The sequence below is a fragment of the Copadichromis virginalis genome, linkage group LG12 (assembly GCF_057382275.1).
Source record: "Copadichromis virginalis isolate Kocher_CV1m ecotype Utaka linkage group LG12, C_Virginalis_male_GT1.1, whole genome shotgun sequence".
In the NCBI taxonomy this organism is placed as follows: Eukaryota; Metazoa; Chordata; class Actinopteri; order Cichliformes; family Cichlidae; genus Copadichromis; species Copadichromis virginalis.
Genome location: NC_140629.1, coordinates 17,452,244 through 17,474,179, shown reverse-complemented (window position 1 = coordinate 17,474,179; position 21,936 = coordinate 17,452,244). Strand labels below are relative to the sequence as shown.

General features: G+C 38.5%; 2 protein-coding genes across 2 annotated transcripts; both read left to right on the top strand.

Annotated features, from left to right (window-relative positions):
* The first annotated feature begins 72 nt into the window (after positions 1-72).
* lg12h9orf85 (linkage group 12 C9orf85 homolog) lies at positions 73-4,771 on the top strand. Its single transcript, XM_085475085.1, has 4 exons — positions 73-243; positions 1,132-1,238; positions 1,616-1,729; positions 3,129-4,771. The coding sequence occupies exons 1-4, from the start codon at positions 142-144 to the stop codon at positions 3,370-3,372; spliced, it is 567 nt and encodes a 188-aa protein (XP_085331211.1). The 5' UTR covers positions 73-141; the 3' UTR covers positions 3,373-4,771.
* Positions 4,772-12,058: 7,287 nt separating this feature from the next.
* gda (guanine deaminase) lies at positions 12,059-20,769 on the top strand. The gene is made up of 14 exons (XM_085475084.1): positions 12,059-12,229; positions 12,748-12,836; positions 13,015-13,186; positions 13,394-13,481; positions 15,249-15,354; positions 16,330-16,357; positions 16,450-16,557; positions 16,758-16,865; positions 16,966-17,063; positions 17,185-17,252; positions 17,737-17,883; positions 18,061-18,179; positions 18,282-18,309; positions 19,435-20,769. The coding sequence occupies exons 1-14, from the start codon at positions 12,101-12,103 to the stop codon at positions 19,497-19,499; spliced, it is 1,353 nt and encodes a 450-aa protein (XP_085331210.1). The 5' UTR covers positions 12,059-12,100; the 3' UTR covers positions 19,500-20,769.
* The last annotated feature ends 1,167 nt before the right edge of the window (positions 20,770-21,936 follow it).

The window sequence follows — 21,936 nt, the reverse complement described above, 5'->3', positions numbered from 1 at the left end:
ATTTTTCTTTCCTTTTTTACGTAGTCCTCAATGACGTTTCATGACGCGTTCTTACTTCTTCCGGGTTAGTGCTCTTGCTCGGCGGCATGGTGCTTAGTTTGTGTATCTGTGTAACGTGTGTGGCTAAAAAGGTTTAATAACATGAGTTCTCAGAGAGGTAATACATCTCGATCGCGGGGCCAGAAGCATCAAAACACAACTGCGTTTAAAAACGACAAGTACGGAGCGACTACACAAGTGAAGGTGTGTCAGCTTTGCTGAGCTAAGTTATTTAGCCTTGTATTGCATTTTGCATTTGGGCCATTTTATCAATCTTCAGAATATTTTCGGCTAGCCCATTTCAGATTTTTCTAAAGGTTTTATGGTCCAAAGTTTGGACGTGTGTGTGCTGTGAATTTTTTTTCTTCGTGTATCAAATACTTTTCAAGATATTTGAAAACTTGAGGTGTCCTACCATGAATTTAATTTTGAAAAGTATTCTGTGTGTTTAATTTTGCATTATTGTGAAACACAATTATATCTAATAAATGTTCAGAAATTACCTGAATAGTCTGAAGACTTCAATGTGAAGTTTTTATTAGCGTTCTTGAATGAGTCTTGAATTTATTATTTTATTTTATTATTCTTAGTTTTTCTATGTTATAACTAGTCAATACATTCTGATACATGGTAAGAAAGTAAGAAAGGCTAGTGAAAGTTTCTGACTTTTATCTTTAATAGTTTTTGAGATACTCGTGTGTCACGTCATTTTACCATAGTGCAAAAAAAATAAAATAATAAAGTTGTGTATGTGTGTGTAGCTATACTTGTACAGAAACGATTATATAAACTAACTATGCACAACAAAATTTGTAGGTAAATCTTCAAACAGAATGGTGATTTGAGACAGAGTGGTCTTATTGCTTAATTAATGCTTCCAATAAGTGTTAATTAAGGAAAGTTAAACTTATTCACAATATTCATTTATTTGAGAAAGGCTGAGACTGTAGGGAGTTTGTACTTTTTTCTTCCTGTCATTTCTGCCAGTGATAAATCATTTCCTGTGAAAACTTGTTTATAGCTCTTTCTTTGTTAAACACACATAATATTTGAACATCTCTATTGTCTTTGCTTCTCTAATCTCAATTGTAGAAGGCAAATTCAAAGATCCATGATGGGCTTTGTCAACGCTGTAAAGGTGTTCTTGAGTGGAAAGTTAAGTACAACAAATACAAGCCACTAACACAGCCTAGAAAATGGTAAGTATACATAAGTATTGCAGACTTTGATTTCAGTACGCAGGGCTAGGGGCAAATTCTTACAGCTGCTCATGAAAATGCACATCAAGTAACAACAAAGCAGTCGGTGAATTGAAGAGTTTATTTCAGTTTATCAGCTTCTTTTTTTTACCTGTGCAAAAAATGAAACTACACCACAAACATTCTTTGCTTATTTCATATCGTGCATGATTTTAGCCATCTCATTTTTTCATAGTGGCAGACTTTGAAAATTAGCCACTAAATATTTTATCTCCACTGCTTAGAAGAATTTTCCCAACACATGGATATATTGTTTTAAGTGGCAAGTTAAATACATTGGTCTTAATAACTGATTGTTTTTTGGGGTTTTTTTGCAGTGTCAAGTGCTCCCAAAAGACAATAAAAGATGCGTATCACATCATTTGTAAGCCCTGCTCTCTTCAGCAAGAGATCTGCTGCAAGTGTGGGAAGAAGGAGGAGATTGTTATTCCGTAAGAGGATAAGTTTGCGTGTGTTTTGTCCTTATATACATTAATGTACAAAGTACGAACTCACCCATCATTTCTTCATATTTTGCTTCCAAGGTGCCAGAGCTTTGTCCTCCGCTCAAAACCTGTTTAAAAAAGGTCTTGAGCAATAGTTCCTCAGGCTTTCAGAAAGTCTTTCATAGTTTTTCTTTGAACATTGGCTGCTTTGTCCACTCATTTCCAGTTCAGTCCTTGTACCTGAGCATTTTTTTTTTAGGATTTTTTCTTTGTTAAGCCACTTAATACTGACCTATGAATCATTCAAGCTTAACCCCCCCCCAAAAAAAAAAACAACAACAACAAAAAACAAAAAAACACTGCTAACCCAAAGGAATAAACCAGTGTCACATCTCCATTTAACAGATATTCAACAAACAACAAATTGTATGTTTAGGCGTTTTGTTCCCATTTCCTTAGCTGAAGCTTTGAAAGTGCCAAAGAGAAAACTGACAGCCAAAAGAAAAACACCCAAGAAATCTTGCATATGGTGTGCAGTATGTCTTTAAGAAATCTGACGAAATTAAACAAAAGAAGAAGTGCCAGGCCTAAAAACAAAAAAATATCTACAGCAGATGAACAGTATCTAAAAATGATGTTCTTAAGAAATGGGGAAAAAAATTCAGCAAAGATCTGACACAGGACCTGTGAGATGCATCTGTTGTGTTCACTGAGGCGTCATTACAAATGCTCTCAGTGGAAGGGTGGTTGTCAAAAAGCCATTCTTAAGGAATAAGGAAAGGCTGAGGTACGCCGCATTACACAAAAACTGGACTGAAAATCAGTGGCAACGGGTCTGATGGAGTGATGAAACCAAAGTTTTTGGTTCAAATCATCAATCAAGCTGTGTGGGATCATCTTGTCAGAGAAAAGGCAGCTGACATCCAAAGAAGAGCTTTCAATTTTCAATGTTCTGAGAAAATCAAATTTGATGACACCAGTTAATTTTTTTTCCTTTCACACTGGCAACAAGTTTTTAAAATGAACATGAATTACAGGAGTTTCTACATGTGTTAGATTCCTAAAGAGATGGGATAACACCGAAGTGATTTAAGCAAATGTATTTTCATCTTTTATCACTGACAAGCACATACACATAATACTGTAACTACTGTAAGTCTGCCACCTTGTGGAGAATAAGATACATTGTAGCCAATACTTGACCCTGAACATCATTTCATGGGCTTCTCATATTTTTAAGCATTGCTTTTGGCATCTAAATGCTTCCACTAAGTGTTAATTAAGGAAAGGTAATTTCCTGTAGCTTGTTGAGTTACTGACTTTGTGACAACGCAATACTGGAAGATTTGGATTGTTGGTGCAAAGTTAAACAACAGTTCTTATATCTTTTTTCTTCACCGTGTAGGGTGAACTCACATCTGGAGCAAAACGAGCAAGAAGTTGATGAACAGAGAAAGAAGGGATGTCGACGAAGGAAGACAGACATGGATGGTTTGGACAGTGATGATGATTATGATGATGATGAAGATGACTTTGATGACTGTGAAGGGGAGAAAGATAAAGATTTAGACGAGGACTCTGCAGCAAAAAAGCCACAGAGAAAATCTGCTGTGCTGCCGGACCTGTCGCCAATCAATATTGAAGATTAAACACAATAAGAGTTCTTTTCAAACCTGTGTAACAAATGGGATTTTTTGGGGCAAAATACAGTATCGGGTTTGTTGCAGAAGCTCTCTTAGATTAATATATGGCAATAAGCCGATGCTGCCTGCTTGAATGCAGAGCATGAAAAAGGAAGTCAGGTGGTGAAATGCACAAAAACTGCCAGATGACATCAGAGGGAGCAACGTAATTTTTCTTTTTAACTGAGTCGGTGTACTTTCTAAAGAATCTTTAGTTCTGTAAATTGTTTAAACTGCCATAAATAATGTTTTATAGCCTTTCATGCATTTTGCAAACATTTTGCAATAAATCACACTGGTTAGTAATGTGTTTGCAGTGTTCAGCTTTATGCCGCTGCTGAGCAGTTAGTACACCGAGAGATGTTCCTAATATTTTGGCTGTTGATGTTTATAGGTTTGGCTATCATAAACTGAAATGTATCCAAGACGCACTGTATATGTTTTTAGTTAAGTAGCACCAATTATTGCCGTTTTTTATTTGATTTTCTTTTGTTTTATTTGTGTTTAAATATTAAAATCTTCAGAATATCACTGATTCTTCTAAAATGTACAATCACATAAATGTAATACAGCAGTTTTTCCTCAGACTAACTTTAGAAACACTGAAAATCTTGATGTTGCTGAATTTGAAAGGAGGATATCTTGAACATTTTGATTACAACTCACATTAGTAAACTCACAAATTATGAAAGGCTCTTGGTGTGAGGAAAGCTAGAACCTCTACTACACATTTAAACATTTATCATATTCTATACAAACATTCACCAGTGTCATCTGCTTTTTGTACATACACTCATGAGACACTTTATTACGTATATCTCGTCAGCACTGAGTTGGACCCCTTACGCTGGAAACATTCCCCAAAGATTTTGGTCCATACTGGCCTGATGGCTGCAGATTTTTCAGCTACAAATCTATGTGATGAATCTCCCGTTTCACCACATCCCAGAGCTGCTCTACGGGATTGAAATCTGCTGATAAGTTAAGCCAATTTGAGTGCAGTGAACTCGTCATTTGCCAAAACATAGTATGCCAAAAAGATACCTCTGTTACACCAACAACGACCAGAAATGTTGATCTAAGGCAGAATGGTTGCATGCTTTCATATTGTCTGTGCCAAGTATCACCCTACTGTCTGAATGTTGCAGAAGAAATGAATCATCAAACAAGAGAACATTTTTCCAATCTTCTATTGTTCAATTTTGGCGGCTCTAAGCAATTTATATCCTCAGTGTCCTGTTTTTACAGGCACTGGGTGTGGACTTCTATTGCTGTAGACCATCTGTTTCAAGGTTGAACATGTTATGCGTTCAGAGATGTCCTTCTGCATACCTCAGGTTGTAATAAATTGTTATTTGTTGCCTTCCTATCTGATTGGTTTTGCAGGAAAATCCCAGCAGATCAGTAGTTTCTGGAACACTCAGACCAGCCTATCTAGGACCAACAACCATGCCATGTTCAGAGTCGCTTAAATCGACGTTCTTTCCGTTTCTAATGCTCGGTTTGAACGTCAGCAAGTTGTCTTGACCACGTCTACATGCCTAACTGAGTTGGTGTAATGTGATTGGCTGGGTAGATATTTGTCTTAATGAGTGGTTGCATTAACAAAAAGGCTCGTAAGTTTGTTTGATGAGAACTGTTACACATACACTCATTTTGTTTCTGTAGTGTGAAATCTTTAAGCCGACTTTCCGTTACTGAATAACCTGGAGTTACTTGAAAGCAGGTCTTTTTGTGCGTGCTGGCATCATCTAAAATTAACATGAGTTGTAATTTATCATGTGGGCTTCATACATTTAAAAGCACGTGGTGATGTTTCAAATACTAATTCCTCATTAAAAATGAGTCATTGTAATAAAGGACAAGAGTGGGTGACCACATCACTGGGCTCCAAGGGTTCCCTGGAAAATTTGTGTCACATGCCTTTGTTCTGCTTATATACTCATGACTGAGAATTAAAAAAAAAAAAAAAAGCCTAATTTGATGCTGACACATAATTTTTTCCAACTAAAGAGCTTCCAGAAATACATTAATAACTGGATGAGGTAACAGCATCATCATGAGACCCGCTGATTTTCATTTAAGTTTAATGCAGTGCAAACCAACAATGCCAGTTCAAGGTTGCCACACATAAACTCCACAAAGAAGTGGCTGTATTAATAAAGGAAGAGAAATTGAATATGTGTTTTTGAAGGTGTAACATCTAATATTTTTATACTGTTAACTGATCTGTTGTTGCCTCACATGTCATGTTGTCACCGTCTGGCTAGCAGACCGTGGGGGTGTAGGGAAGGAGGACCCAGGCGCGGTGCTCTGTGTGTAAACAGTGCGTTTATTTACAGTGTATGAAACTAAACAACAATAAATCCCCGTGCTTTCCCCAGACTCCCGTGTCGTGTCTTCTCCCAGTGTTTGTGCTCTCCGCTCCCCTGTCTCAGCACTCCCCATGATGGCTGCTGTCTGGCACTCCACACCTCTCGTGGAGTCTAATGGAATGATCCCGCGTCGTTGGGAGCTCCAAGACTCTCCTAAGTAGCTCCCCCGACAAGGCCTGATCAGCAGCAGGTGTGTGGCTTCGGGTGTGGCCAGACCGTCAGCAGGGCCACACCCACCAGGCCAGAAGGCGCCCGCCGAAACACATATACATATACACACACACACGCAAACAGGGAGAAGGACAGCAACACCAAATAAACATACAATAATAATAATATAATTCATAACTGTTCAGGGATCCTGGGTCGCTCAGACCCAGGACCCTGACACATGTTATTATAATTGTCTTGCAAATTATAAATAGAAATCTATAGTTTAGCAAAATATTTTTGATATTATTACTAATATATTACCTACTTTTACTTTTTATTTACCTTATTAATGCTTTATAATTTTCAATGACCAGTTGCTTATTACCTTGGTATTGAGAAAACAGTAGTAAATGTTTAATGGGAGCAAAGCCTCTACAGCCTTTGTCAAACATGGGCAAACTACAGTGGAAAAGAGTAACGGGTCATATCCTATATTATTTAAACCACATTTTTTGTATGTTTATATATAAAAGAAGGGATAGTTCAGATACTTTCGTGCATAATAAAGAACACATAGATCCACTTTTTAATCCTCTGCGTTACGGATGTGGTCAGAAGCTTGCATCCACCCATCATAGGCATGAAAGTCATGGTATGTTGTCCAGATGAGACAAAGATTTAACTGTCTGGCCACAATGACAAAAGAAATGTTTGGAGCCATAAAGGTGAGGCTTTCAAACGTAAAAATACTGTACCAGCTGTCAAGCATGGTGGTAGTAGTGTCATGCTCCTGGGCCGTTTTGGTATCGGCTGTACCGTATGTTGCACAAAGTGAATTGAATAATGAAGAAGGAGGACAGTGACCCCAAGCACACGTCAAGCTTGGTTTTGAAAATGGATAAAGCAGGCTAACATTAAACTTCTGGAATGGCCTTCCCAAAGTCTCGAACTCAACTCTATTGAAAAAGTATGGACTATGCCTAAAAGCTGAGTCTGTGCCAGGAAACCAACCAATTTAAATGTACTCTGTCAAGAGGAGTGATCAAGTCTTCAACCAGAATTATGCCAGATATTTATTGATGGCTACCAAAAAGCATCTAGGTGAGATGCAACTTACTAAATGACGTTTGACCAAATATTTGTGGGGATGTATGTATAATTGAGCCTGTATGTGTACTTTTGAAAATCTATAATAAATTCAAGTTTGTGCCAGGAGTTCTTGGTAAAAAAAAAAAAAAGGAAAAAAAAGTATGTTGTAGATCATTCCACCCTGGAAAGGGAACAGTAATGATGAATGCCTGTAAACATCTGACCAGAGCTGTGGGTTGATTGGGGTGGCTGCAGCTCAGGTAGACCAGGTCATTCTACTGATGAAGGTTAGTGGTTCGATCCTTGGCTCCTCCTGTCTCCATGCCAAGTATCCTTGGGCAAGATACTAACTCCAAGTTGCTGATTGTTGGGAAGCACTAAAAGCTTAGAAGAAAGTGATTGGGTGAATGCGACATGTTGTACAGTATAGAGCGCTTTGAGTACTCCAGGAGAGTAGAAAAGCGCTATATAAGAATCAATCCATTTACCATTGATAGTTCTGTTTCTGGGGTCATCAAATGTATCTAATTAATACAACTTTTGTATTTGTCGGAAATTATAGGCTGTATTTTTTCAAATGAAAGACTAATTTTAAAGACTGTTTCACCTCTGATTGCTTATACAGGGAGTGCAGAATTATTAGGCAAGTTGTATTTTTGAGGAATAATTTTATTATTGAACAACAACCATGTTCTCAATGAACCCAAAAAACTCATTAATATCAAAGCTGAATGTTTTTGGAAGTAGTTTTTAGTTTGTTTTTAGTTTTAGCTATTTTAGGGGGATATCTGTGTGTGCAGGTGACTATTACTGTGCATAATTATTAGGCAACTTAGCAAAAAACAAATATATACCCATTTCAATTATTTATTTTTACCAGTGAAACCAATATAACATCTCCACATTGACAAATATACATTTCTGACATTCAAAAACAAAACAAAAACAAATCAGCGACCAATATAGCCACCTTTCTTTGCAAGGACACTCAAAAGCCTGCCATCCATGGATTCTGTCAGTGTTTTGATCTGTTCACCATCAATATTGCGTGCAGCAGCAACCACAGCCTCCCAGACACTGTTCAGAGAGGTGTACTGTTTTCCCTCCTTGTAAATCTCACATTTGATGATGGACCACAGGTTCTCAATGGGGTTCAGATCAGGTGAACAAGGTGGCCATGTCATTAGTTTTTCTTCTTTTATACCCTTTCTTATTATTTAAATATTTAAATAAAAACAAGCTGCTGATTATTTCACATTTTACTTGTGAGCAACGGCACATTTAAATCTTACAAATATAGTTATTTGGCTTATATCGTGATAGATATCGTTATCGCCTGAAATGAAAAAAACATATCGTGATATGAAAAAATCTCATATCGCCCAGCTCTACATCACCATAATTATATATACAGCTTCCCCAAGATGCAAGGTTTTATTTATTTATTTATTTTTTCCTTTCACTGCATTTTGATCTGGTAGTAGAGCTGCTCTTTGTAATTCGAGTACAGCTACTGGCAATACACCTGTTTATTCAGATGCTTTTCATTGAAGTCTGGGCCTGCAGTCACTGTTATCTGGCTGCGTCATGTAGTTAATTATTTTTTCCTCCTCTTACTCCAACTCCCTTTGTTGTCACTCTTGAACTTTGTGGCAACACACTTTACCCTGTGCTGACTAAAGCAGTGAGGGTGGCGCACTGTGCTGCTTTTGTAACTTTTTTTTCTTTTGTAACTTTGGTTTGGAGGTGCACGCTTTGAACAGTGTTATCTTTTTTTAGCTTTAGGTCTTGGGTAAATCTGTGATTTATTACTGACTTACCTCTGGATTTCCTGACACACAGCTCTCTCCCTTTACGGTCAGCAGGAAGTGTTGTTTTGTATTGATGTATAGAGTTACTGCTGGTAACATTAGTGCCCCCAGATCCTGCTGTCATTAATGTGCGAGTCATTCCCTTTTTGTATACCATAATTATCACATTTTCTAACAGAGTGGGAAAAAAACTTTTCTAAGTCAGATTAGATAGTTTATGCCACCTTCTCTTTAGACGATCTCTGGTTTTTCTCCCTGTCACTGCAGTGTTGTGCATATGTTTGTAAACAGCATCGTAGTGGTGAGGGCATGTGCTGTGTCTTAGTCTAAAGCCTAGATGCTTATTATGCAAGTTCCATTACACTGACAGATTGTAACTGAACCTTACAAGCATTGGTGACACTTTTCATTGCAGAGCCCAAAGGTTTATTTTTGTGTGCATTTACAACTGTGTTATAATCATTTTACGTCAAGGAGTAGTGGCTATTTTTAGCTGGACTTATTTAGTCACCCCGTCTCCTGAGACAGTAGACCACTGCTAAATGTTACTTAAGACAGCCGCTAATCCCTCTAATTTCTAACAGGCATCTCAGATTAGACTGTGCAAGACAGCAGTGGATCAGATGCCTCTGCTCTGCTGGGCTATACACACACGTGCCCGCCTAGTCTCTGCTCTTTATTCTGATTCAATACAGGCCTCAGCTCTTAATTAAACTTCATATCTCATCCAAGCAATTGCTTTTCATGTCATAACACTAATTACTGAGCAATGTGCTCTGCCAGCTCCTTTTTCTTATATGCAGAGAATTTAGCACTTCATTGTGAAACTTCAAGTCATTTAATTCATGTTGACAACAGTAAAATGACTAAGTTTCCTCATTCATGCTGACCCACACAGGATGGAGGACTGAAGCCCACATGATTTCATATTTAGTGTGGTTTCCTGTTAAAAAAAAATATTGCTGTACTCTATGAACGTCTTTAACAATGCAGCTCGTATTGAGTAATGCTGATAGTAGTAGAATAATAATAATAACAATGATAATTGAATCTAAAATATCCAGATATCTGCTGAGAGATACTCAGTTTGTGCTTTATTTATTAGTGTGGTATGATTCCTGGTGGTTTTAGTTGCTATGGTTGTCACTGTCATCATTGTGATTAAACGTGGGATGATATATTCTCTCACTTCCTGTCTTGTCAGTTTTGTCTTCTTGCATCTTTTTGGCACAGCTGCTTACTCACACAGTTTTGTTTCAAGGTCTTGTGACTATTGTGCCAGCCAGCTAACTCACCACACAGTGTTTACAGGGAATGCAGAATTATTAGGCAAGTTGTATTTTTGAGGAATAATTTTATTATTGAACAACAACCATGTTCTCAATGAACCCAAAAAACTCATTAATATCAAAGCTGAATGTTTTTGGAAGTAGTTTTTAGTTTGTTTTTAGTTTTAGCTATTTTAGGGGGATATCTGTGTGTGCAGGTGACTATTACTGTGCATAATTATTAGGCAACTTAAAAAACAAATATATACCCATTTCAATTATTTATTTTTACCAGTGAAACCAATATAACATCTCCACATTCACAAATATACATTTCTGACATTCAAAAACAAAACAAAAACAAATCAGCGACCAATATAGCCACCTTTCTTTGCAAGGACACTCAAAAGCCTGCCATCCATGGATTCTGTCAGTGTTTTGATCTGTTCACCATCAATATTGCATGCAGCAGCAACCACAGCCTCCCAGACACTGTTCAGAGAGGTGTACTGTTTTCCCTCCTTGTAAATCTCACATTTGATGATGGACCACAGGTTCTCAATGGGGTTCAGATCAGGTGAACAAGGAGGCCATGTCATTAGTTTTTCTTCTTTTATACCCTTTCTTGCCAGCCACGCTGTGGAGTACTTGGACGCGTGTAATGGAGCATTGTCCTGCATGAAAATCATGTTTTTCTTGAAGGATGCAGACTTCTTCCTGTACCACTGCTTGAAGAAGGTGTCTTCCAGAAACTGGCAGTAGGACTGGGAGTTGAGCTTGACTCCATCCTCAACCCGAAAAGGCCCCACAAGCTCATCTTTGATGATACCAGCCCAAACCAGTACTCCACTTGCTGGCGTCTGAGTCGGACTGGAGCTCTCTGCCCTTTACCAATCCAGCCACGGGCCCATCCATCTGGCCCATCAAGACTCACTCTCATTTCATCAGTCCATAAAACCTTAGAAAAATCAGTCTTGAGATATTTCTTGGCCCAGTCTTGACGTTTCAGCTTGTGTGTCTTGTTCAGTGGTGGTCGTCTTTCAGCCTTTCTTACCTTGGCCATGTCTCTGAGTATTGCACACCTTGTGCTTTTGGGCACTCCAGTGATGTTGCAGCTCTGAAATATGGCCAAACTGGTGGCAAGTGGCATCTTGGCAGCTGCACGCTTGACTTTTCTCAGTTCATGGGCAGTTATTTTGCGCCTTGGTTTTTCCACACGCTTCTTGCGACCCTGTTGACTATTTTGAATGAAACGCTTGATTGTTCGATGATCACGCTTCAGAAGCTTTGCAATTTTGAGACTGCTGCATCCCTCTGCAAGATATCTCACTATTTTTGACTTTTCTGAGCCCGTCAAGTCCTTCTTTTGACCCATTTTGCCAAAGGAAAGGACGTTGCCTAATAATTATGCACACCTGATATAGGGTGTTGATGTCATTAGACCACACCCCTTCTCATTACAGAGATGCACATCACCTAATATGCTTAATTGGTAGTAGGCTTTCGAGCCTATACAGCTTGGAGTAAGACAACCTGCATGAAGAGGATGATGTGGACAAAATACTAATAATTCTGCACTCCCTGTATATATGCTTACGTCTAAATTTGCGCAAAAGAAACGACGGAAAGTGCGAGCTTTTTCTGTCTTTTGCGCTGATTTCTGAGTGGTCATGTTTCTTTTTAGAAACCTTGACCACTACAAAGTTTACTATTCAGCAGAAAGCATTGACTCGTGGATAACTTTGATACTTTGCATTACGCACCTCATACTAAGCCAGGATAACAAAGGCAAAACATGAAATTCATCCTTAAGCTTATCAGATCACACGTTACAAGTGTTGTAACATATAGACGGGACGATCCCGACATGCACACCCTGTCCTCTCATTGGCTGCTCAAGACCTCTGCCGTCAGGTGGTGTTTGGCACTGGCAGAGGACAAATACCCGACTCGATCCCGCTGTATCTCACTGCTGCACCGCGACTTACATGGAGAAGAAATGGCGAACTCCGACCGAGCCGACACTGCAATAGCCTTCGTCTACAGGGGCACGTTTGTCCACTCGACTCAGCAAACGGCGCTACAGATCCTGAAAGATGCGCTCCTGGGAGTGGATGCACAGGGAAAGGTTTGTGGAATTCCAGAATACATTGTTTGCGTTTTACATTTGATAAATATCTTGATGACTATTTTTAACTGACAAAGGGGTAAATCAGGCTTCAGGGCGTAAATCTGGTATAACAGGCAAGGCTATTTTAATTTTCTCATATAATTAGCTGTTGCTGAGCAACTTTGGCAGTATGGCCAACAGTAAACCCCCTGGTACAGAACACTTTATATTATAAATAGACGCCTACAGTGCACCTGCCTGATTACAACGTGTCTAATAAAAAAAAAGATATATAACTTTTAATATGAATTTTTTTTAATCCATAATAGATTCTGGTCTCGGTTGTTGTGGACAAAGGAATATGTTTGTAAACTGTTGATGAAAATACATTTTAAGCAAACGTATTAAAAATATACAGCTGTCTATTTTCTTCCAAAGCCTCCCCCTAAGCTCTCAGTTCTCTCAGCTTGCTTAATTACAAACACCTTTCTGCATGTATGCTTTTAACCCCGGTCTAATTTACATTCTGCGGTCAGATTGCTTTTATTAGGGAAGGCAAGGAGTTAGAAAAACTGTCCCAGACCTTTGGATTCAAAACATCTGACATCACTCAGCTGGCACAACAGTAAGTTTATTATATAATCTTGATGTCATTATAGTAAATCAGAGCTTGTTTGCATTATATTGTCACACATATAGATATAAAGAAAATGGATGGATAGATGGATGCTCATCTTGTATTGGAAGAAAGTGATTTCTTTCATATGTCATAAAGCAGTTTTTTTTGGCTTGCTTCATTCTAGTGAGTTCTTCATGCCAGGACTTGTAGATACCCACATCCATGCATCACAGTACAGCTACGCTGGCACCGCATTGGACATGCCGTTACTGCAGTGGCTTAATGCTTACACCTTTCCTGTGGAGTCATGCTTCAAGGACTTGGAGTTCGCCCGCAAGGTCTACAGTCAAATAGTGGTGAGTTTGCCAACATCAAGAGACAAGTGACTTTGGACACTTATTTCTTGATGTGAAACTTTGAACATTTGCATCAGTTCAAAGTTGTTGATTAAAGACATTCAACAAGCCAAAAAAGAAATCGGATTGTGACTCAGCCTGTGAGTTAAGGGTCTCAGAAGTGTTGATTTGGTCTTAATCCTGTGATATGATCCCTGTGCTTTACAGAGAAGAACTCTGAGAAATGGAACAACGACTGCATGCTACTTTGCTACGATTCACACTGAAGCTTCTCTTTTGCTGGGCCAGATTGCAAGTAAGATGTCTTATACTAAAACACATGCACAAACACACACTTTGAGCTGAATGTTTATTTTGAAGCATTACAGTAGGCCTCTTAATTCTTTAAATGTATATCACATTTGTTTTTTATGTGTAATAAGCTACGATGATATTTTTAAATTTTCCATAATTTAAGATGACAAGATAAGGAAGCGGACTTTACTGAAGGCTGTGCTAATAATATAAAAGTGCCTAAAAATCATCAGAATACTAGTTTGTCTCACTTCTTTACAATCATCATCATGTGCAGTATGTTATGATGCTTTGACTCAGACTCAGTTATTTAATTTTTTTCTTGCCTTTCTTCACTCTAACGATATGTTTCATAAACACTGCAGAGAAATGGTCCTTCACCTTTATACCCTAGCTTTATCTTGTTCCTGTCATATTATATAACACTGAACACACACGCACATGAATTTGTAATGATGTAACCCCAACGCATCAAACCCTGTTATTGGCAACTTTACAGAGTCATTTTGTGCAATCAGGGGCATTGAACTCTTAACTTTGAACTCTGAACTGTTGAACAGAGGCATGTGCTTGTGTATAGGCAAGTTGGAGTATTTCCAAACCGTACATTTAACATGAGAAAAGCTTAAGAATATACTTGCAACAAACCAATTTGTTCAGTCCAGGTTCAAGCTCGGATACAGCGATATAGTTTTTCCGACAGATCAGACACAAAATGTTTTATCATAGCTGGACCACATAATTTTAGAGTTATGAAACCACACCTGACAACAGAGGTGTAGATCTGAGATTTGTAGTGACTAGCCTATCAAGCTACACCCTAAAGCATGCCACAATGTGTAATATTGTTCTCCGTAATTGAGAGGGCCATTTATTAAAAGAACATCATGTTCTGTTGTATGGGCTTGAAACTTGTGATCGAGAACATAAACAAACTAGGCAAATGTTTACTGAGGTCATATATCAAGTGAGCAGTAGCGTCATCATCCCATAAAAGTCATTCACTTCACTTTACAGGGGGAAATAGAAATTTTTCCATCTTATATACACAGATAATAAACAAGCAAAGACGAGACACACCTAGAAAGCTTAAATCACGTGTGGGCATGTCCATGGATGAAAAATAATGCAGCTGTCTAACGATGGGATGTAAAAGAAAGTGCAGTTTTTCAACCGTCTTACATCCTAACTTCTGTAACCTGATCACCTGAGGATTTTACAGCACAATAATCTGTTTAACAAAGCATTTTTTAATGGTTGCAAACAGTACATCTCTGGGATAAACTCAGCCTGGTAGCAGGAGTATTCCTAATTATTTCACTTAGCTGCCTCCGTATCAGGCCTCTGGTGTCGTGCTAACTGAACGACTGACCTAAACTATCTTTAGTCCTATCAAAACAAAAAGCCATATTATTGCAAGCGGTGCTGCTGAACCTGTTTAGCACTAAAATGCACTAACTTCCACATTACACAATATTTATTTAGAAAATGGCTCTGCGTGCATTTATATCAGATGACTGGCATAAGGAGTTAGAACAAGATTTTACTCTGACATGTGTAGGGCCTTTCAAGGACACACAGGTGACATTACGGAGGCTGTTTATTATATGTGAGCATCGCAACTGCACAAATACTCTTCATTTAACATGAGTTGACAATGACTGAGCTTTGTCCTCAAAAATCTAATTAAATCAAATACTCAGTAACAGCTTTGAAAGGATGAATGTTTACTTATGTTCCTGTTTACTCACTGATGCCTTTCTTGCAGATGACTTTGGACAGCGTGCTTTGGTTGGCAAGGTGTGCATGGACAGGAACGATTGTGTGAAACATTACAAAGAGACCTTGCAGGACTCTCAAGACGAGACCTGTCGGTAGGTATTAGAGGCTTAATACCGTAAAGCAGATGTTGTGTTACAATGTTCTTTCAATGTAAAGATATTCCATGACAGAACAGGTTTGGTTACTTTGTAATTATTTAGTCTGGATCGTAAAAGAGGCAGTTAAGCTTTAAGCCTTTATGTCAGAGACCCTGATACAGATTTTTCCAGATTGATGCCAAATGTGTTACAAACTTCTTTTTTTTTTGTGGGAGTTAATCTGATATCATAGACAGACATGTCAACACTATATGGTAAAAAGAAATACTTTTTCAGTAGTGGAAAAGAACAGTGAAGGTATCACCTGTTTGGTTGTAATTGTGGTCAAAAGTCAACATAAACTCATGGGCTTGGCTGCCATGGTCTTTTTTAACTGATTGTTTTCTGTGGTGGAATGATTGTACAGCACACATCTTTGATGAGTGTAAAAGCCAAGAATAGGTTCCAAAAGTTTAGACTTACATGGGATTTTCAGTAATCAACACAGCGTCAAAATATTACATACGGTTTCAAATATATAAATACACTTAGCAAGTTGCACCTCAACCATAGTCTTCTGGCATGATTCTGGCTGAATATTTGACCAACTGGTAGAGTTCCTGTGTTTCCTGCACAAACTCTGCTTTTGAGCGTAGTCCACAAATTCTCAATGGGGTTGAGGTCGGAGCTTTAAGAAAACCAGAACCTTAATGTAAGGGATGCTCCCTTATGGCATAACCTTGAATCTAATTCTACTTAGGATCTTTCCCTGAATTAAAATTTTAAGGTCCCAATTTAACAGAATCACACATGAAAACAAAATATATGACATTAAAATCACACAAATATGCCAGTTGTGCTTCAGTACACATGATTACCAGCAGATCTGTTCTCAGCACAAGTTTCAGTTGCAAAAATAGATAATTTTTGATATCAGTAAATGTATCTGCCACAGATAAATAAACTACATTGTTAATTTGCTCTCTGAAGGTTCATTAAAGAGCTTCTGGAGAAAAAGGTAAGATTCTTTAATACAATAAACAGGACTTTTCAAAGATATTAGAAAAAATACGTTTTCTGATAGTCTCTCCTTCCGTCCTCTGAGGGCAGTACCCTTTAGTGAAGCCTGTGGTGACTCCCCGTTTCGCTCCATCCTGCACAGGAGCGTTGCTCGAGCAGCTGGGAGAAATCGCTAAAAATAACAACCTGCACATTCAGGTGAGTCAAACTAGGCTATGTCTGCAGGAGACTTGTATTCCAAAGAGACAATGTAATGTTGGGACGATGAGGTAAAATGCACACATACATGTTTGGCGTAATGCAGCAACTGTGCTGCCACTCAATCTGAATGCTAGAGCTTTTGTCAGAGGTTTTCTTAAGCTATCACTTGAATATCTGATGTGTTTCTTCATTGTCAGAGTCATATCAGTGAAACTCATGAGGAAGTAAAGCTTGTAAAGGAGCTGTTTCCCGAATCAGAGTCTTACACAGATGTCTATCGCAAACACAACCTGCTAACTGACAAGGTTAGTACACTCCTGCCTGCACACGATCAGACATTTTTACACAAAACATTATATAAATACTTACAACCACTGACACTATTAATGATGGGGTGATTCACAGACAGTGATGGCCCACGGGTGCCACCTCAGTGATGAAGAGTTGGCTCTGTTCAGAGAGACTGGAGCCTCTTTGTCCCACTGTCCCAATTCCAACTTTTCGTAAGTACTTTATGGTTTCTAGAACCATATCTGACCAAGAGCCATGAAATAAAGTCTATGAAGTTTTACATAATGAATGAGTTTGATTGTCATCTCTCTCTCTCTCTCACCATCTATCCAGGTTGTGCAGTGGAGTGTTAAATGTCCGCAACGTCCTGAAACACAAAGTAAAGTTGGGGCTGGGAACAGGTGGGAGAGCAGAGCAAGTGTGAACACAGTTTTAATTTTGCAAACAGACCAATTCACACCATAAGGAAGTCATAAAATGATGTGTGATGATTAAGATTTTGTAAACTCTGGCCCACACTAGTGCACATTGTTATTAATTAACTAATCTTCAGCAACAATCACTTTAAAGTTTTATTATACAACTGGGAGCTTCAGAATCCAGGTCAGCTTAAAGGTGTGAAGTTAAGCTCAAAGTTGATAAAACTTTTGATTTAATAGATGCTTTTGCTGCAGCACGAAGTGGTGGGGAATAATAAGGAAAAGATCCAGGAATCAGTGATGTCACACACTAACACTAGAATGGTGCCACAGCAAATGTTCAAAACGTTTTTACGATTATAGGGAAAACCTGACAACGCCGTCCTGGAAATCCTGACAAACCAAGTGGTTGCTTTTCATATTTTTTCATTGCCCTGTCCTGTCTGTGTCTGTGGTGCTGTACCAGATGTGGCTGGAGGCTACTCCGCCTCTATGCTCGATGCTGTGAGGAGAGCTCTGGATGCATCTAAAGTCTTGACCATCCAGGACCCAAAATACAAAACACTCAGTTTTGAGGAGGTGTTCAGAATAGCCACACTGGGAGGCAGTCAGGGTAAGCCATTCAAAACTAGAAGTTCTTTAGTAAACATTATGATTAGCACTATTATGATAACAGAAATAGTAATAGGCATGTGCTCAGTAGCTATGTAGTCATATATCTCATCTTTTTGATGAACTAACTGTCCCCACATTAAGAAACTGTTTATTTATTATGCCTGTCTTTCTGTAGCCTTGTCCTTAGATGACCAAACAGGGAACTTTGAAGTTGGCAAAGACTTTGATGCCCTGAGGATTAATGTAGCTGCTGAGGGTGGGCCTATCGATCTCATCCAGGACGAGGAACCAAAGGTTGGTCTAAATTGGTTGAAATGAATGAATTAAAGCAAAACAAACTAACTAAATAAACTCTAATTGGAGTCTCACAATAATCTATAATATCTTGAATTTCAGATTCTTTTGGAAAAATTCTTGAATTTGGGTGAGTGTCACTTTCTTTTTGCACCAGAAAATCTCAGTTTAATGTGACTTTGATGTGTTACGAGTAGGGATGGGTATCGTTTACGTTTTATCCGATACCGGTGCCAAACCGGTACTTTTGAAACGGTGCCGGTGCTTAAAGAATGGAGAACACAAAATTGGTCCAAAAACCTCTCATGTTCAGCTGTTTTTTTGTTTTTTTTGTTTTTTTTTGTAAAAAGATAACAATGTGTGCCTTTTCTGCAGCTATGGGGCATATATGGTGTCACTCTTGGCTGGAGGCAGTGCTTAATCAATGGAAAAAACACAAACTTTGTCCAAAAACTTCTCGTGTTTAACTGTTTTCCACTTTTTCTTTGGTCATTTTAGCCTTTTTGGCCAGGGTGAAGGGAGCATCTGCCATCAAACAAGAAGACAGCTGCATGTAGCTATGATGGTGTTTGCTAGTTCACCTTATGTGCATTGATGTAATAACGTGGTTAGCCTACTCAACGTAAATTACACACAAACAACATTAAGCTACTCACGCAGAGAAGAACGGCTGCTGCTGCCATCATCATCCGTCATCATTTCTGCTACACTGGCAGGGCTAGGGGCCAGGACTCTCCTCTTCGGGTTCTCTGGGGATGTTGCAAACTCCGAATCCGATAACAGGCACCACACCCGCAGTAGATGTGCACGGTGTGAGGTCTCGCAGCAAGCTATCAAATACGGCGCATTTCTCGGCTTTTAAAAAAAACGCTATGCGTCGCCAGGTGTTTCATCGGATTTGAGGAGTTACCTCCTTTGACAGTATCAGCTTAAAGCACTTGTTGCAGGCTGCTGAGTTTGCATATTTTGCTGTGAAGTACAGACAGACTTTGACCGCTTCGCCTTGGGCATTTTTAATCTGTAGCTCTGCTCTAAAAGAACGTACGTACCTGGGCCCGCCTACTATCCTCGGAAACGTAAAATGATTGGCTAGAATCTAAAGTGTTTCACAGCTCAGGAAAAAAAAGCACCGAAATGTTCGCTGCTTTTCGGTCTGGTTACTACCGTTTATGTCAGATGGCACCGGATACCGGTACCCATCCCTAGTTACGAGCCATTTGCTTTATGCTTATCTCCCTTTCTTTTTCTGTGTCAGGTGATGATCGTAACATCGTGGAGGTGTTTGTAGCTGGCAGGAGGGTGGTGCCGATCACAGAATAAATACAACTGTACCTGTCTCACAGCCTAAAATACAGGTCCAGGATATCCAACACGACAGAAATCAACCCTGTGCCTGCAAAAGAGACAAAATTGAATTAATCAGAGCATAAAACAGAGACTGTATTTCAATTCACACAAGCCCAGTGGTAACCTGAGCTGGAATACAGTCTGCTGCATGAGTCTTTAAACATAACTGCTACATTGTAAAAAGGAGAATAAGGGATTTAATAACTGAACTTTGCACTTTTTTAGACGGTTGTTGCCAGAAGAGAGCCAGGTGTGTGTCATTTTTGCCTACTACTAATGCACCACCACTCTCTGATTAACAAAGCACTTTTTTAAATCTTCCATTTGTTCACAAAGTCATCATGCTTATTATTTAAACTTCTTCCTTAAATTTTTTTTTTTTTTTTAAATCCTGGAGAAGTTTTAAATACTAGTTTTCTATTGCGGGTTGATGTTTCAGTGTCACAATTGTCCACGAAGTTTTGTGCTTGTGATTTAAAGATGCTCAGTGTGCCACTGCAGTGCCTGACCCGATTATCTTCAGTGGTTGATGCTCCAATTTTTAATGCTTGTGCAGCTAAAGCATCCACCCAGATTCTTCTACTATGAAACCATGCTGTTTCTTTTTAGTACCACTTACCTTTCCAGCCTTTTCTTGTCCTCTGCTCACTGTTTTGAGACGTGCTGCTGATGTCATATTCATAATCAACCAAGATTTATTCATAAAATCGTACATTTTCTCATTTTAAACATTTGATATGTTTTCTGTATTTTATTGTAATTTAAATATGGGTTTTTACATAGAGTCCCATCTTTTTGGGAACTGGGGTTTTGCTGCTTAATAGAAAGCTCTTAACTGAGGTCTTACATTTTAAATTGTGAGACTTTTTCTATACATATATACGATAAAATGAAACATTTCCAAACTTTTTTGTTACTAACTTACCTGGTGGTCATACAAATCCATAGTCAGCTTTAATTCACTGAGAATATTTTCAGTGTGTCAGTGCTGCCAGTTATAGTTCAAACAGACTATGTATAGGTTACTGTAACAGACTTTTTCAGCTGTTAGGGAATGAAGAGAATAATAATTTGAACTTATTGCATAATATGTATTAGCTTTAATACTTGTATTTAAGACAAGTCTAATTTTTTTAACTGCTAATTTTTTATCGCACTGTAATAAAAGTCAAGTCTTGCAAACTTGCTCGTCTTTGATGTGTGACATCATCTGTGATTGAAATAAAGAATGACGCCAAGATTGTATTGATTTCTTTTGATATTTAATTTGCAGTTATCAATTTATTTTTTGTGGAATAAAAAAAATACACACTGGCCCTTCTTTCCAGCAAAACAGGCAGCTTACACATCCTTCAATTAGCAATTTTATACAGTCTGGGAGAGACAGCCTGGAGACATGAAGCTGGCTGTAGTGGCATGTCCTACTGACATCAAGGCTTCTTCTCTTTTTCTTTTTTTTTTTAAACGTCCCATAAAACAGAAGATGTCACGCTAAAATTCACAGCCACTCGTGGGAGAAAACGGTAGTCGGAACAGTTACAGTATAAAAGCATCATAAAGCACTTTTATCTGAAAAAAAAGTAAACAAAACAGAAACAGCGTTTTTATTTCACCCATTGTAAACATACAACAAAACAGCAATACAATTAACTTGATGAGGTGGTGTTGTGTTATTTGTGAATGATTTGTTTACAGCTTACAACCATAACACCTGAGCACACCTGATCTCATCAATCTGATCTCAGGGGCTGGGCAGCATCAGGCCTGTTTAGTACTTGAATGGGACCCCACCTCAGAAACCAGGTACTGTAAGGTTGGAGGGCGGCTCACGTGGTGGAGCGTGTCATCCACCAGTCTGAAAGCTGATCTTGAAGCATTCTGGGTAAAATATTGAACCTTGCTTCATTTGTGTGCGAATGTTAGATAAATGGACTTCTATGGAGCTTTTGTACTCTAGCTGACCATTTAAAGTGCTTTTTACTACAAGCCTCAGTCACCCAGTCACACACACGTTCATACAAGTGCTTTTTTTCGATATCTAAGTGCAGACACACTCAGGTAAAAGTGCTTAGGTATATAGATAAAATATATACATGTGTGACTGTGTGAATGAGACTTGTAGCAGAAAGCTTTTGAGCGCTCACATTGTGTAGAAAGACAAGCGGAAGTTCAATTATTTATCTTAATTGCCTACATCGATATTTACTCCTCTCAATCGTAGACTCAGTCCTACTATTGTCTTGCAGCACCATCGTGTGGTACAAAGTGGTATTACATAAAGTATTCGTATTTTGCGTCGTGGCATTGCAACATAAGTAAATGTTGGAAGGTTGTAAACCTTTTTAATTAACAACAAGTATCTTAAACACAGTTCAAGATTCATTTATAAGATTCACGAATATCAGCATTT

What these genes read in the sequence shown, in the direction of transcription:
- gda (XM_085475084.1), top strand. Translation starts at nt 12,101, where the DNA reads ATGGCGAACTCCGACCGAGCCGACACTGCAATAGCCTTCGTCTACAGG. An exon ending in TGTCCCAATTCCAACTTTTC is followed by an intron (nt 17,064 to 17,184) that starts GTAAGTACTTTA and finishes CCATCTATCCAG; the next exon opens with GTTGTGCAGTGGAGTGTTAA. An exon ending in CACACTGGGAGGCAGTCAGG is followed by an intron (nt 17,884 to 18,060) that starts GTAAGCCATTCA and finishes GTCTTTCTGTAG; the next exon opens with CCTTGTCCTTAGATGACCAA.
- lg12h9orf85 (XM_085475085.1), top strand. Translation starts at nt 142, where the DNA reads ATGAGTTCTCAGAGAGGTAATACATCTCGATCGCGGGGCCAGAAGCAT. An exon ending in GAGCGACTACACAAGTGAAG is followed by an intron (nt 244 to 1,131) that starts GTGTGTCAGCTT and finishes TCTCAATTGTAG; the next exon opens with AAGGCAAATTCAAAGATCCA. An exon ending in CTAACACAGCCTAGAAAATG is followed by an intron (nt 1,239 to 1,615) that starts GTAAGTATACAT and finishes GTTTTTTTGCAG; the next exon opens with TGTCAAGTGCTCCCAAAAGA.